We start from the raw sequence: 17,466 nt of genomic DNA on the forward strand, positions 1-17,466 counted from the left end.
GGTGCAAAAAGGTTTTGACAACACGTCAAAGGCTTTGATAGGTTAAAGAGGATTTTGCTTCAGATGGCCGGTCTGAAGCTTCTCTAGAACTGAGGAATCACCAGAGTAATCTGGTTTTAATGTTCTCATGTTCTGATTTGTGCAGCCAACCAGAGGTTGACAAGTTTGAGGAATATTGCCAAGAATCTCAGAAACACGCCTTCCTTGATACCGGATGCTCTGATCTGGGGTAAAGGACTATTTATGTGGCATGAGTTTAACTTAACCTTACTTTGTTCTTGTGTGAGTGCAAATGGTGATGACCTTACCATATAAACATGCTGAAACATATTTCAATCACTGTAATCATAACATCACAATCATTTCCAACTTCAATCATTGAGCACAGATTAATGAAACATTTCATTGTATTATAATTATTAGAAGTAGCAATAAACAAATGTTTATTTAATGATTATCTAGCTTATAAGTTGTAGAAGTTCATATTTGATTTAGGAAAGCATTCTTTGATTTAGCAACAAATCCAGGCTGCGAGTTTTCCTTATATGGAGGCATGGAGAATCCTGAAAGATTGGACCTTGAGGAGAGAACGTTATTGTTGACATTTCGTTATCTGTGTTCAGAGCTGCAGGCTCTGAGCTCCAGTTGGTGGGATGAAGTCAGGCTGATTTAAAGGGGACACATGCAGTCTCGTGTCTCCTGTTTGACCAGATGTTGAATGGTCAAACGGTACCTAAAAACTGACCATTGCTGGACGTTACAATATTAAGTAAAAATTTCCCAACAAAATGTCCAATTACCAAGAGATAGCACAAGATCTTAAACAACGATGAGTGAGATCGTACGTAACATCATTAAAAATAATATTTGAAAATAGATACACTTAAATTATTTCTAAGCTAAGCTGATCTAGAGTGTAAAACACTGGAGTAAAAGGTGATGGGTGGAAAACATCCTCAAGCAATGCTAGTTGTTTGATTTTACAAAATCAATTGATGCTGAAAAACATTAATCATCTCTTGCCAGTTTCCCCAGAATGTATGTGATCACTGCTAAAGATCCGGTAGGTGGGCTCACGTTTCTGTCACCGACGTGCTAGACAGCACTCTGACATACCAATCTACTGAGAATTACGGCTCAGGAAGCACCAAGAAGAAGGACAGGAATCTTCCAACCCACATAAATTTTGCTCACCCAGACAAAGAGGACCATTTTATGTGTCAGAATGATTGTCAAGTGGAGATCAATGGAAGCTAGTGGGGTGGCAGAGGGTTCATAATATCCAATTCTGTTTTACAGCTGTCTTGTGCAAGCTGTCATCTATGATGGCATGTTTATTATAAAAGGATGTGTGTATAAATTAGTCTTGGGGGAAAATGTGTCCTAAAATAAAAATAGCCCAGGGGTAAACAGAAGAATCCCAATACTATGCTCGAGGTGTCCAGTGGGTCCATGTAAGAATTACTCATGAATCAGATATTCTAGTCTAAAGCTAAGTGGACCTAATGGTTCCCAGAGATTAAATCTTTATAAGCCACAATACTATAATCAGCACCTGATTTCCTTAGAAGTGCTGTTATTATTGTGATTTATATTTTCTGTTTTCCTTAAAAGTGCCACCAAAGTGTGCCCAGAGATGTATGAATAACTAGGAGAGATGAGGGACCTGCGTGTTGTTAATGACTGATGGATAGCCCTTGGAAAAAGGACACCGCATTTACATGATGAACGTGTCAGGAGGATGATTGAGTATGACACGCAAGGCCCCTCACTGCTAGAGGCAATGAGAGCAACATTTTTAACAACTTGTCGTGCAGCCTTCATTTGCAACACATGGGTCCTTCTGCTTTTTACGTCGCTCGACGTGGCCCTCAGGATAATCAGAGGTGGTGGTACCAGACTGCCTGGTATGGCTGTCTGAATACTGGGTGACGTCTACATGGATTCATTCCTGCAGGATGGTGGTAAACTAAAATGTTGGTAACATGCAGACAAAAAATAGATCGACACTGGTGCACAAATTGGTCTGATGTGATGATTGTGCTCTCACTTTTTAAACAGCATGAGGTGTGTTTTGTTTCCCCTTTAGATCGTGGTTACTGTGACTGTGGGACATGTGAATGTGACGAGGGCTGGTTTGGAGGGACGTGCCAGTTTCAGGAGGAGTGCAGAGTGTCGGGAAAGAAGAGCAGGGAGCTCTGCAAAAACCAGCAAGGGGTGGTTTGCTCCAACAGAGGTGAGCAACTGCACTCCAAAATTTTCTGCAAGTACACAACTGAATAATGTAGGGGTATTCAATTTTGGGCCTGGAGGGGCGGTACCCAGCACGTTTTAGTTTTAACTCTGTTTCAACACACTTGATTTCAATCATCAGGTGATTAACAGGCTTCTGCATAGCCTGATGAGCTGCTCCATGTGTGATTCAACCATTGAATGTTGGAGCAGAGAAACAACTAAAATGTGCAGGATACTGGCCCTCCAGGCCCAGAATTTAACACCTCTGGAATAAAGGAACAGCAGACAAACATCTTTCAGAAAAATAGTATTTTATGTTCAAATAATTGTAAAGGAAAAAATATGAACACGAATCAAACATTGACTGCATTTTCTAAAGTTTTTTAAGGGGTCCCATGCTGCAGTTCTTTTTTTAAAACACAGAACAGTTTTGTTACCTGTTTTCCCGCATCAGCCTGAGTAAGTTTGCTGCCGCAAACGAAATGTAGGTCTCACAGTACAGGCTGGAAGACCAGTTAGAAGGGCATTGCAGTAATCGAGGCGAGAGATGACAGTAGATTGCACCAGGAGATGGGTGGCATGTTGTGTTAGGTATGGTCTGATCTTTCGTATGTTATACAGCACAAAGCGGCATGAACGAGCAACAGAGGCAACATGATCTTTAAAGGTCAGGTGTTCATCAATCACAACACCCAGATTTCGAACTGCCTTTGAAGGAGCCAGAGATAGGAAGTCATTTTGGATTGAGATATTGTGCTGTATGAATGGTTTTGCTGGTATATATCATGAACACAGCTGATTTGTTTAATTTAGTGATGCATCACTCGTATAGACAGTAAGGAAGGCTGGGGAGACATTCAATTCCAGGCCTGGGGGGGCGGTATCCAGCACGTTTGAGTGGTTTCTCTAGTCCGACACACTAGATTCAGTGGTTGAGTCACCTGTTCAGCAGCTCATCAGGCTCTACAGAAGCCTGTTAATCATCTGCTGATTGGAATCAGGTGTGTTGAAGCAGGGCTAAAACCAAAACGTGCTGGATACCAGCCCTCGAGGTCCAGAATTGAATAACCCTGGATTAAGGTGTTAAAAAGACGAATGTACAGCGAGGAGATGGTTTTTGCTTTTGGTTCTACAGAGTGCTAAAAGCAAGTCAAAACTGCCTAGTTCCCCTTTAACGAGGCACTCTGAATATCTAGAAGACAATGAAACATTAGGTGCAAAAATGATTCTAAAACTAATGTCTGTTTTTATTTCATGCATGTAAAAATCTAAATATAAAATGTGCAGTTTGAGAAATTATGTTCTTCAGACCCTTTTTCTTGTTTACCACTTTCTAGTGATAAGAAACAGATAGCAAAATCACATTAAAATGATGAGACAAGTTAATAAAAATGAAAAGAAGACCAAATTATAAAAGAAAAGTTCAACTTATATAAGCTCAGAATCTTCAGGTGTATGCAAAATCATAAAAGCCAACAAAATATGCTTTAAATCCATTGGTAGGACTGAATAATTGTTATTTGTTTCTTTTTCTGGCAGAAGAATTTAGTACCAGCTGCAGACAAGATAAAGGAAATGGACTGATGCCAAAATAGAGTGGCTATGATGATTTTGAGGTATTGAGGGCATATATAATTTGTTCTCATTCCTTAGTTTGCTTCTTCAAAAATGCTAGAAACTGATTTTTTTATGCCTAAAATGTTATTTTTTTATTATTACAGTGACTTTCAAAGAATTATAGTAAAAAATCTGACCTTGTGACAGTGAACTAGTTCTTTGGGACATGACTTTGTACTAAAACAGTTTCTCTGTTTTAAAGTGTGTCTGTGTAAAATCATAAATAGCCACTAACTTACCTGCAGCTGGCTTCCATATGATACCATTTTATTTATATAGCACATTTATACTCAGCATGTGAGCTGACCAATGCACTGCACAAAGAAAAATCATAAAAGGATCATTTTAGACAGTTAATAACAGTCATTAAATACAGATAAAATCAGCCTAAACAACCTTCTGTAACAGCTTCTGTTTTTGGAAACAGTGTCTACTTCTTTTGAGGAGCTAATGGTTGGTCAGAGCTTAACCAAGACTAAAATCTGTATTTTATAAATGCATTTGTCTTAAAATGGCTCCAGATTTCACAGCAGTTCAAGCAATAGTTATCTGATGAACTTTTACACTCTCGTCAATTTCACGTTTCATCCATTTTACTCTGAAATTGCTAAAGGATTGGAACCTTTGATGCACCTGAACATGTATTTTTTTTCCCACTGCTGGTGATGTTGAAAATGTTATAAAGGGTTTATAATAAAAATTTGAACAAACAGCAATGAAAGTTTGGAGACTGTTTGAAAATGGTAGGGATATACTGTGGCCTTCTGCACACTCTATCAGTTAGCTTATCAGTCCTGCAGAACTGTTTACAATGGGAATGATGTGTATTTATGTTTTTACATGAAAACACACTTAAAGATGATTATAATAGTTCCATTTTAGGTTTCTTTTTTGTGTCGCTTGATCTTTATGCTAATTTAGAAACATATTTTTGAAGCATACATGTTTGTTGAGTGGGAGCGCTAGCAAGAAATAGAAAAAAACAACCAACAGCAACAATGTCCAAAGAAAAAACATCTTTGAGACATGAGTTGAGCTTTCATTTCCATGGCTTCTTATGTGATTTCCAGTGTCCATAATTACGTGTTTACGCATCACACTAAACATGCATGACAAGAGGTCAAGTTCAGGTCAAGGTGGTCTTTTCCACACGCTCACCTGGGTTTAACCTCGCAGCCTGCCTCCAGTTAAATGAGGAATAAACATGTATTAATGTGTGTGTGAGTGAGAGAGAGAGAGAGAGAGAGAGAGAGAGAGAGAGAGAGAGAGAGAGAGAGAGAGAGAGAGAGAGAGAGAGAGAGAGAGAGAGTGTTAGAAAGCCTGGGCTGTGCTGTGTCATGCCTGTTTGAATATGTAGAAATGCAAATGTATGCACAGCGTGTGGCTGTTAGCTTTCTGCTTCTTTTACACTTAATCCAAAATCCAAGTCCCCCCCCCCCCACACACACACACACACATGTTGGCTTGCCAAACAACAGCTTAGACCTGTTGGCACATGATGCACAAGCGGTACTTTCAAGTGCACAGATGTAAACCAGCTGGGTTCTTGGACCTACTGTGTGCTGCGTTAAAACATTATGCAGTCACATTCTCCCGTTGCTGCTTTTTGACATACCTGACCTAACACCCATGAAAGATTCATTTTAATTTCAAAGGAACCTGCAACTGTGGAAGCTGCATGTGTGACAACGATGACGGCAAGAGTTTGGTGACGGGGCGCTTCTGTGAGTGTGATGACAGTGAGTGTCTGGACGAGGACATAGGAGAGGTTTGTGGAGGTACATCAGACCCTTATTTACTTATAGACATGGATAATTTTACACTCAGACAGATAAATAATATGTAATGATAAATATAAAACAATATGTTGCATTAAATAACCAAAAAGAAGCACAATCCTGACATACAACAATAACAGATTAGTCAAATCTGATCCTCCGTCTCTCTGTGGAGGACTTATAAGTTGTTGCATGTGCTTTCAGGCCATGGCCAGTGTTACTGTGGAAACTGTTACTGTGCTGCTGGTTGGCATGGAGACAAATGTGAGTTCCAATGTGACATCAGCCCATGGGAAAGCAAGCGAAGATGCACATCCCCAGATGGCAAAATCTGCAGCAACAGAGGTTTGTTGAGTCACTTTAATGTCAGCATTAAATCTGAGGCCTTTAAAAAATATTTATTTTGTTCAAAAAAAAAAAGAAAGAAAATGCAAAACATGCAGATCTACACATCCCAGAATGAAAAGGAGCAGAAAGAAGTAACGTCATAGTAATTTCTGCCCCTTTTTCTGTTTAAAATAACAGTTCCAGAAACCAAACATGTACTTGTGTTTTTATAACATCTCGTGTGTCAGCATCCCTAACAGACAAACTTAAAATCATTTAAAGGTTTTTTTTTTTAAATGAAACTACAGAATTACAAACATTCACTTATGGGAGAGAAAAAAAAGACATGAAGCAGGAAGTGATCTGCAAATGACACATCAGATTTATTGCAATGTTGAGTGAAATGAGCATCTTAGGGCGAATGGCATAATAAATCAGTATGAATAATAAAGAAACCCACAGTCAGAGGCTGTCTCACATTTTACTACAACAGATAAAATAGTCAACCCCAGAATGGACTGTGAGGCATCAGTGTTTGGCAGACAGGCAGACACAGAAATCTCTCTTAGCTCAACTGATCCTGAGGGATTTCTGTGAATTTCTCCTAAATTAATTACGGTGGCTGGCTAAGTGCTGAGGTGAAATGCTAGGCTTCATGGGAGTCCTGCTGCACAGCTGAGATTTCTGGATAGATGCACAGCTGTCACACTAACAAATTTAACTGGTGCATTTGTGAAATAGCAGCCTGTGGGACGAGGGGACCAGCTTCAACAGTAAGTTGTAGTTTTAAACATATTTTTTACTGCACTGCAAGCTTGTCCTTTTGCTTAACCTGATCAAGGTAACTCTATGGATTGCAAATTTAATTTGTAATAATTATTTTGTTGTTGATAAATGGCAATATTTGTATCTTTAATTAATCAGTAATGTGTGCGAACACTGTTTCTTCAATAAAACAAAACTATAGCAAGGGCACCTCTTTGTTATATTCCTGTTTTACAAAGCAATAATGCAATTGATCCCAGTCCAAATAGTAGTACTACTAGTCAAATAGAAAATCAAAATAGCTACAGGTATTTTGTTGGTAGTAGAAATTTTATGTAAGGGTATCTAAAAATTGCACTGATTTGAAATATATCCAAATCCTTTAAAATATCTAATTGTGACATTTTAACATTCACTAGACAGATTGGATATGTATTACAGACATCTATTAATCTGTTGTTCCAAGTAAATTTTTGTATTCCAGATATCCATAATAACATGAAAAATGAACCATTTAGATTTCTCAAATGTAATTCTTCTTAAGACGAATAATGTCACATTTCCATTCTAGCACTAGTTTAAACGTAAGTTCAGATGAAATGAAATTATTGATAGCTGGATGTTTTTTTCACATTATCTATTTGAAATAAGATGTTTTACTAGTAACAACTGAATTATAGTTATTTAAAGTGAGAGTTTATTTGAGAACGATCGAAAGAGCACAAGGCGGCCTAAATCTGGTGGGGGTGGGGGTGGGGGGGTCCAAATGTGTCACATGTGTCACTTTAAAAAGTGTGTGTGTGTGTGTGTGTTTGGGGGGGGGTCCAAATGTGTCACATGTGTGAGGAAATGCACCATGAAACCAGTATAGAAATTTTTTGTTAAAGCATATTACACTTGATACAACCTCTGCTTCCACTTCAAGTCAATCTCTCTGGGCTCCTTTGATCGGTTCCATCACATAGCGATGATAGGGGGTCATTGATATTGTCCTGCGGGATGATGTGGGTGATGGGGCGGAGGGTCTGAGGTTGGAGTATCCAGATGTTCCCTGGAGGTGGGTTCACTCGGGGTGTCTGGGGCTGGGAGGCTGCTGCCCCCCTCTGGAGGTGCTTGGGTTGCCTGGGGGGGGGGGGGGGGGGGACTAATGGCGGTTGTGAGTGGGGCCCCTTGGGGGATCTTGGTGGCGGCCATTGGTTGCTGCCGGGCGACTGCATCACCCCAGGGTAGGTCTGGGTGGGGGCTCGGGGTGTGGGGGCGGCGGGCCCCGTGTGGGGATCTGGACGGGGACTTGGGGATGGGGTCCTGACTCATAAGCTGCCGGGAAGAAGGCAGTAACAAGCTGCAGTGCCTGGCCCAGGCTCAAGGGCCTCAGGTGGACCTTGTCTCCTCTGAAATAATAACAACTCTGTCCCATCACGGGGAAGGGAGATGCACAGGAGGGGGAGAACCCAACCTTACCTGGATGTCTCATTTATTACATATTCTAGAAGTTGAGCAAATGCACTGATGGGAGTAGATATTCTGCTGGGATGGGGCTGGGTGCGTGCCCTCGGACTCCGTGGGGCTGTGCAATACTGCTGCTTTGGGCCCTGGCGAGATGGGCTGGGGTCTCTATGCCCTGGGGGGTATTTTGGGAACGGAGGTACCTATTGGGGCTAGTGGGGGAGCTGGCTCCCTGGAGGGCTTAGACCAACTAGCCATTCCTCCCCATCCCCACACATTTTTATCCTCCTGCTCCTTCACATCATCACACAATCATGCACATAGGACCTTGGGGTATGGGTAAGTCAGGGGTGCAGGTATGCATCCCATTTCCGCATTCCTGTGGCAGCCTACCCCCCAATTTTATTTGCACATTAAACACTTCCACCAACAACATTCCATGCAAACACACACTTAGGGCCTTGGGAGTGTGCCCACTCAACAGCATTTGGCAAAGTGATCTTTCAGCCTCATCTCGAGAGCCAGTGCCCATTTCCAATTTTAAACTGCACTTAGACACTGAGGGCTGTGGGGGGAAGTGGTTGTGTGGTTGCATCAGCTAGCGTAGGCCAGACAATGCCTGCACTGCCTGCTCACCACAGCCATGGAATACACCTCATCAACATGCACTAACACTGGATTGGAGCAGGAGTAGGGAGACTAGGGGTCTTAGCACACCTCTGTTGTCGCTTGGCTTCCTCGGGTTGGAGGCTAGGAGGGGGATCTGGCCTTCATGTTGGGGTCTGGGGTGGTGGGAGGCTTTTGCTCAGCATTGCTCATCATCACTCCAGCAGAAAGGGGCGAACTCTGGGAACCGGTGATGGTTGTACCCTTTGTGCAGCAGTACCGGGACTAGAGTGAATAGGTTGTGTATGGGGAGCATGAGTTGGTGTCTAGCGTTCATTTTTGTAAGTCTTAAGCCCCCTTCAGACAGACCATGAAAAACGGAAATGTTCCGGACTCTGTCCGTAAGACCTTTGTGTCTGAATACAAACATCCGGATAGCGTGTTCCGGAATTTAACCGGACGAAGCCCTAGTAACAGGTCCGGACTTGTTACGGACAGGGTGGCTGCTTCAGACTGGTGAGGTAGAGTTCCAGACAAGGGGGAGGGGGAGGAGGAGGGGACCCGGGGACGCTGTGTGCACCCAGATAGCCCGCTGCTGTAGCATGCGGCGAACCACGGCAGCTCGCCTCCTACGGTACCGTCTAGACGCGTGACGGAGCGCTTCACACCGCTTCAGTGATTCCTTTAACCATTGAGCTTCATCATCCAGGTCTATCATGCGTCTTCGTGTGCGCAGAATTATGCTTAAGCGCCTCGTGATTTTTATCTTGAGAGGCGCTACAGAAATTATATTTTCTTCTTCTTCTTCTTAACATAAGTCCAATTCTACACCCCCCCCCACCCCCCACCCCCCGCCACCGTCAGACATCTGGAACTTTTCCCTGCTGTGTGAACGCAGCCGAAAGGACAAGTTCCGGTACAAAAGTGGTGTGTCTGAAAACACAGTTCCGGTTAAAAACCGGATTGATTTGTCCGCAAATGTTCCAGAATGTCTATCTGAAAATGGCTTTAGGTGTGAGCTTGAGGGAGGGAGTGTGTGACTGTGTCTGTGTATGGCTGTATATGTCAGGTGGGGTCTTGGACTCCTCCCCTCTCCTGGGACTTCTTGTGCTTCTAGTGCTACTACACATCTTAGCCTACCCTCCCCCTGCCACATTTGGTGTGGAGTGTGGTGTCGCTGGGTTTCAGGCTCGGCTGGCTTGGGGGTGGGAGGCCATCAGAGTGGGTTTTGTTGTCAGGGATAGTGAATTTCATCTCATCAGTCACCTTCATCTTCTACTGACACTTTGGGATAAACAAGAGAATCATCTGACACACAGCTCCCAGCAGATAATTCTCTTTTACCCTTTTAAAGAGTCATCCACCCTTCGTTTGGTTGGCTTAGCAAGATTTCCCTGTAGACGTATCGAGACGTATCAGCCCCATACTGCCAAAAGTCAAAAACACTGCTCCAAGTTTCTTCTTCAAAACAATTTTATGATTAAAATTGCATGAAGAATGGCTGGCAGCTACTGGGGGACAATAGGATTTTTGACCAAAACATCAATCCTTCTTTTTGTGTATTTGTATCAAATGTGTCTAATACAGGTGTTTGGATTGACTCTGTTGAAGCTCAGTAGTGACATTTGTGGCAGAAAGAAAACATATAAGTCTATTAATCCAGAACTCTGGGGTTATATAATGTGGCAAATGCACAGCCATGGGCCAGACATGTCAGCCAGAGCCCACAAGGCTTGCCAGCTGGCCCACTCCCCTGGGGGTTCCCTGTGCTCTGTCTCCTCCTGATAAGAGAAAATGGGATTTCCATTGACTGCTGCTCAGTTGATGCCTGCTCCAAGATGCGAAACAAATGAAAAGACGTGAAAAAAATTATTAAAGGAGGGAAAATGGAAGGAAAGGAAGAAAGTGTTTACCACTGAGGTCTTTTGGTTAAGTAGTAATAAATAAAAATCATTTTTGCTCCATTTTACTGGTTTAGAGAGAAAACAGACAATTTGTTGAACGTTAGTGTTTTTGTATTTTGGTCAAAAATATCCCACAACAGCGTCAACAGTGTTTGATCCTCTGATTTTCATGGCTTTGGCCTTTAGGGACCTGCGTTTGTGGGGAGTGCACCTGCTATGATGTAGACCCTTCTGGGGACTGGGGGGACATCCATGGAGACACGTGTGAGTGCGATGAGAGGAACTGCCATGCAACGTACGACCGATACACAGATGACTTCTGCTCAGGTCCGAATGCTGTTTTTGATTAAAATAAGTTTAACATGGAGCTATGAGCTTGTTACTATAATTTTACTTATGTATATTTTTTTTATTTAGCAAACATCAACAGCTTTTACAGGTTTAATACAAGAACTGCAATGCAACTTTGTGGCCAATAATTATATTTTTGGTGTTTTTTTAGGGAATTTAAAAAAAAATAAAAGCATGATGGTGATTTTTAAATTCTAATAATTTGCATTGTTCCCAGTCAGACAAACTCTTTCAGCTTTGCTCAGTCCAAGTATCCACCCTGACTGTCACATCATGTGTTATCTTTCTGTCTCTCAGCATCGTTATTTGATGTCTGATTGCTCAAATCCGCCTCTTTTCCACTTCTAGTCTTCCTCCAACCCTTTCTCCTCACAGGTCATGGGCAGTGTAATTGTGGAAGGTGTGACTGCCAGGAAGGCTGGACAGGGAAGAAGTGTGATCATCCTATGAGTTGTTTGCAATCATTGGAGAGCAGTCTGAAGAAATGCAGAGGAGCGTCTAATTTGCCCTGCTATGGACGAGGTAACTTTCTGTTGCCAAGGTTACCATGCTCCTACCTCTTAGTGTAAAATGAGCACTTTCCAGTGTTTCACCTCTTTCTACATTCTTAAGAAGACATTAAAATATGTATTTTTTGTTTTCGTGTCCTGTCTGGCTGTGAAGCAAACAGAATTAATGTCTGAATGCTGGTGGCAAGCCTTACAGATTTTACTCTCAGGTGGAGCATCAAAGCATCTGCTTTTAATGTCATGGCTGACACTTAAAACTTTATTGTTATTGTTTTTTGAATGCTTTGTGATTTCGACCGGACACGGAGACAGAGGTGATAGAGAAAGGAAGAGACAAAGGAGGGGTCCACGAAAATAAACAATCAATGACAAACAAGATTCTGCTTCTAGACCTTCAGAAAAGGGACACACAACAATGCAACGGGAGCAAGCTATCACTGCGTCAACTTGAAGGAATGTAAAATCAACATTGTTTAACTGAACAATCACACAATAATAAATCACAGTGTGTTTAGTGCAAACCACAGCCTTAAGACCTGTGTTTAACGTCCATACTTTTGAGAGCACCATGTGAGCACCTGTGTGTGTGTACACGCGCTTGTATATGTAAGGTATCTCTATAGGAGCGTCCAATAGAGAGTGTGAGGGGCCACAGATCTGCCCCCAATGATGCGTAGGAGATGGAGGGAGCTCCAAGTCTCAGAGATCCAGAAGCTGCCCCAGAGCAGAGGGAATCCAGGGAGACCGCGACCAGAAAAGCCCCTACCCCCCCATCGAGAGGCGCAGAGGATCGCCCCAGGGGGCCACAACCAGCAGCCGGCAGAGTCCCGGGAGATATCAGCAGCAAGCCCACAGGCCCACCCGCAGCCTCCCAACCCCCAGCCGGCCGAGCCCGGGACCCAGCACCCAGGGGCGACCACCCCCGCCAGGGACCCAGCAGAGCCCAGGGACCCAGATCCCACCAGGCAGTCAGCGGGATTGATCAGGCAGACGCCAAAAATCTTAAACCCCCTGGTCCGGGAGCCACGAACACTCAGGCAGACCAAGGCACCACACTCCACAGTAGGTGTGGCAGGGGGAGGGGAGATGAAGATGTATACCATCAAAATAATTCCCAGGAGAAGGGAGGAGTCAAAGGCCCCACCTGACATATACAGTCATACACAGACACAGTCACACACTCCCTCCCTCATGCTCACACATACACATACAACCAAAAACTTATAAAAATGCACACCAGGCACCCACTCATGCTCCCCATACACACCCAATTCACTCTAGTCCCGGCACTGCTGCACATGGGGTACAACCATTACTGATTCCCAGAGTTCGACCCTTTCTGCTGGGGTGCTGATGAGCAGGCTCCCCCGCCAAATGCTGAGCAAAGCAACCCACCACCCCAGACCCCAACCAGATGGTCAGATCTCCCTCCTAGCCTCCAGCCCGGGGAAGCCAAGTGACAACAGAGGTGTGCTAAGACCCCTAATCTCCCTCTGCCTGCTCCAATATAGTGTTAGTGCGTGTTGATGAGGTGTAATCCATGGCTGTGGTGAGCAGGCAGTGCGGGCATCGTCTGGCCTAGTGTGTGTGTTTGCATGGAATGTTGTTGGTGAAAGTGTTTAATGTGCAAATAAAATTGGGGGGCAGGCTGCCACAGGAATGTGGAAAAGGGATGCATACCTGCACTCCTGACTTGTCCACCCCCCAAGGTCCTATGTGCATGATTGTGTGATGATGTGAAGGAGCAGGAAGAGAAAAGTGTGTGGGGATGGGGAGGAATGGCTGGTTGGACTTAAGCCTTCCAGGGAGCCAGTTCCCCCACTGGCCCCAATAGGCACCTCTGTTGCCAAAATGCCACCCAGGGCATGGAGACCCCAGCCCATCTCGCCAGGGCCCAAAGCAGCAGCATCACAGAGCCTCACAGAGTCCGAGGGCACCAACCCAGCCCCACCCCAGCAGAATATCTACTCCCATCCCCACATTTGCACAACTTCCAGAATATATAAGACATAGGACATCCAGGTAAGGTTGGGTCCTCCCCCTCCTGGACATCCCCCTCCCTTGTGATGGGACAGCAGAGGAGCCAAGGTCTACCCGAGGCCCCTGAGCCCAGGCCAGGCACTGCCACTTGTTCCTGCCTTCTTCCTGGCAGCATATATGTCAGGACCCGACCCCAAGGCCCAGCCCAGATCCCCACACGGAGCCGGCCACTCCCACACTCAGAGCCCCCAGGCCCCCACCCAGACCCACTCAGGGGCAATGCAGCTGCCAGGCAGCGATCCACGGCCACCGCTAAAACCCGCAAGGGAACCCACTCACAACTGCCAGTAGTCCACCCCCCGAAGCAACCCAAGCACCTCCAGAGGGGGGCAGCAGCCCCCAGTCCCAGACAACCCCAGTGAACCCACCTCCAGGGAACGTCCGGATACTCCAAACTCAGACCCTCCACCCCATCACCCACATCATCCTGCAGGACAATATCAATGATCCCCCATCATTGCTATGTGATGGAACCGATCAAATGAGCCCAGAGAGATTGATCTGAAGTGAAAGCAGAGGCTGTATCAAGTGTAATATGATCTAACAAAAGATTTCCATACTGGTTAATGCAACGAGTATCTCTATTTTTCCAATTCATGAGGATAGTTTTCTTAGCGATGCATATGACAGTCAGAACCACGTGAACTAAAGATGTTTCAATCGGGACATCGTCCAGGTTTCCCAGTAAACAAAGAGAGGGGGAAGTTGGGATATGACATTTCAGACACTTTGACAGGTTTTCACATACTCTACCCCAAAATTCCTGGACAGGTGAACAGGACCACAGTGAGTGGATGTAATTATCAGGAATGTAGTTTGTGCAGTGTGTACAGGTGTCAGATGACACAAACCCCATCTTGAACATCCGATGACCTGTATAGTGTACTCTGTGTAGAATGTTGTTCTGAATAAATTGTAAATTGGGGTGTCTGATCATTTAAAAAGTTTTTAAACAAGTTTGGGACCAGAAGTTCTGGTCAAAGCTGAGTAATAGATCCACTTCCCATTTTTCAATAGGGATTGCTATTCTATCGTCTATTTTGGACAGTGTCTTATATACTTTACACAGTAGTTAGGGGGGTTGAGATTATAGAAGTCTAATACCCTTGGTGGTGTTTGTAATTCTATTTTATTGAGCTTAAATTTTTGTTTGATTACAGATTTAATTTGGTGATATTCTAAAAAGCTATTCTTATCTATTCCAAATTGGGAGACTATTCTATTAAATGGGATGAAGTCCAATCCTTCATATATGTGTTCCAGGTATAGGATTCCTTTACTTTTCCAGTCCGGAAGGTTTATCATTTCGTTATTTTGCAGAATATCAGGATTATTCTAGATAGGTGTGCGTCTGCATGGTATTAGTGAAGATTCTGTCATTTTTAGATACTCACACCATGCTGTCAGAGAGGTGCTGATACTAATTCTTTTGAAGCCTTCACGTTTTCTTATGCTTTAGGTAATAAATGGTAAGTCTGAAAGCTCTATTGTATTGCAAAGTGTCTGTTCTATATCTAACCAGGACTCATCTAGTGGGTTATCTTGCAACCATCTTGGTATATATTGCAGCCTGCTGGCTAAGAAATAATAATAAAAGTTGGGTAGGTCCAGTCCTCCTCTGTCTTTGGTCTTCTGAAGCATTTTTAAGCTAATTCATGGAGGTTTATCCTGCCAAAGGAATTTAGTGATTGAGGAGTAAAGTGATCTAAACCAGTCAGCTGGTGGCTTGTTTGGGATCATTGAAAATAAGTAATTTATTCTGGGTAAGACCATCATTTTAATTGTAGCAAACCTCCCCATGAGTGATATCGGTAAGGATTTCCATCTTGCAAGATCATCTTCCACGTTCTTTAAAAGTGGGATGTAGTTTAGTTTCGTTAGATCTGCCAACTTGGGAGAAACATTAATTCCCAGGTATGTGATATTCCCTGACTCTAATTGTGTATTAAGCAATTTGACAAAAGAGAAATTAATTGGTAGAACTGTGAATTTTAACCAGTTTATAGAGTAATCTGAAACTCTTGAAAAAGAGTTTATCAGTTCTATTGCTTGGGTGAGAGAGGATTGAGAATTTTGGAGAAAGAGTAAAACATCATCTGCATAAAGACTGATCTTATGTTCTATTTTCTTACATTTAAAGCCTTTAATACTGTTTGCCTAATTGCTGCTGCTAGTGGTTCGATAAAGATAGCAAACAGTGAGGGGAGAGTGGGCATCCCTGCCTGGTCCCCCTCTGAAGACAGAAGCTAGCTGATATTTGGTCATTTGTCCTGACATGTGCTGTTGGTGAACTGTATAATGTTTGTAGCCAGTTTATGAAGAAGTTCCCAAAACCAAATTTATGTAAAGTTGCAAATAAGAACTTTCAGTTAACTCTATCAAAAGCCTTTTCTGCATCTAGAGATAATATACTAGTTTCTGTGTTTCTACTGTAAGAGAAATCTATCAAATTAAGTAATCTACATGAGTTTTTGGATGACATATTAGAATTATTTGATTCTATAGATAAACGGCTTCTGGGATTTGAGGGGCGACTCGACCTGCTTGAGGTTCTACATCAGGAGTTCCAGAACCTCCGAACATCTCTGGACTTCAGCCAGGAGCAGGTTGAGCGGCTCGCTGCTGAGAACACATCTCTGCGGGAGTGCGTTTCTTCCCTGGAAGAGGGAGTGAAGCGGATCACCCAGGACAACAAGATTCTCAAAGAGACGGTTTTGGACCTTCAGGCCCGTAGCATGAGGGATAATTGGGTGTTCACAGGCCTGCCGGAGCAGACGGGAAGGGCAGAGAACTGCGAGCAAACAATCAAGAACTTTCTCCAGACCGAAATGAAGATACCTGAAGAAACTGTACAAAAGATCACCTTTCACCGGGTGCATTGTCTTGGAGCTAGAAGAGTGGACAGCAGAAGATCTCATCCCATTGTGGCTAAATTTGAACATTTTAAACAGAAGGATCTTGCTAAAAGCCACGGAAGAGAGCTCAAAGGAAAATACTACAGCGTAAATGACCAGTTTCCTAAGGAAATCCTGGATCGGCGCTGAGTCCTCTTACCGCTGCGCAAAAAGTTTATCCAGGATGGGAAGAGGGCTGTCATCTCAGTGGATAAGCTTTATGTGGACAGCAAACTTTATAAGGAGCGAGGAGTGACAGACTGGTTGTATTTGCCCAACATCAGGTGAGACATTTATTATTCTTATCAGGATTCACTGGGTTTGAGCACGTCAGGATTAAATGGCTGCTAGATCTGTGTTCTAGATGATGAGATCACCTGTTCTTCATCACCTCACACCCCTATCACCCTTTCTTTTTAGTTTTTTCTTCTTCTTTAACCTTTATAATTCTTTCCTTTCCTCTTCTTATCTGCTTCTGGACCTGTACATCTGTATGGCACAACCACGCAACGTTCTAACAATGTGTCAGATTCAGCATGCACACGCGCATACACACACACACACACACGCACGCACGCACGCACGCACGCACGCACACACACACACACACACACACACACACACATATTAAATCTACAGCACAATATCACAATTTATGCGTCTCATAATAACCGCAAACACTGTTGGGTCTTTATTATTAGTATTCTTATTTATTTTTCTGTTATTTCTTAACTTATTATTTTATACATGTAAGTACTTATTCCATCTTATTCACATGAAGGCGTCATATTCTAGCTACTCTCACAAACACATCTATGGGTGCACTAAAGTTTGTCTCATGGAACGTACATGGAGCTGGCTCTAGAGCGAAAATTAAAGATTTTTGATCAGTTAAAAAGAGTGCAAGCTGATGTAATATTATTACAAGAGACTCATAGATCTGCCACATCTACAGATTAACTTAAAATACCTGAGTTTCCCAGCATGTTCTCTG

At 43.3% G+C, this 17,466-nt stretch overlaps 1 protein-coding gene across 3 annotated transcripts in view; it reads left to right on the plus strand.

Annotated features, from left to right (window-relative positions):
• Window positions 1-17,466, plus strand: part of itgbl1 (integrin, beta-like 1) — a 75,774-nt gene that overhangs the window by 24,444 nt on the left and 33,864 nt on the right. For 2 of the 3 annotated variants that reach the window (XR_008564395.2, XM_015965981.3), the window contains exons 3-7: window positions 2,090-2,236; window positions 5,508-5,630; window positions 5,835-5,975; window positions 10,865-11,005; window positions 11,405-11,551. Coding sequence is in view for 1 of the 3 variants with exons in the window: in XM_015965981.3 (XP_015821467.1) it covers window positions 2,090-2,236; window positions 5,508-5,630; window positions 5,835-5,975; window positions 10,865-11,005; window positions 11,405-11,551 (699 nt within the window). In the remaining 2 variants the exon portion in view is untranslated. Of the gene's footprint in view, window positions 1-2,089; window positions 2,237-5,507; window positions 5,631-5,834; window positions 5,976-10,864; window positions 11,006-11,404; window positions 11,552-16,083; window positions 16,757-17,466 lie in introns of all 3 variants that reach the window. The other variant, XR_008564394.2, reaches the window with a different exon arrangement.

Source organism: Nothobranchius furzeri, chromosome 14, assembly GCF_043380555.1.
Source record: "Nothobranchius furzeri strain GRZ-AD chromosome 14, NfurGRZ-RIMD1, whole genome shotgun sequence".
Classification (NCBI taxonomy): Eukaryota; Metazoa; Chordata; class Actinopteri; order Cyprinodontiformes; family Nothobranchiidae; genus Nothobranchius; species Nothobranchius furzeri.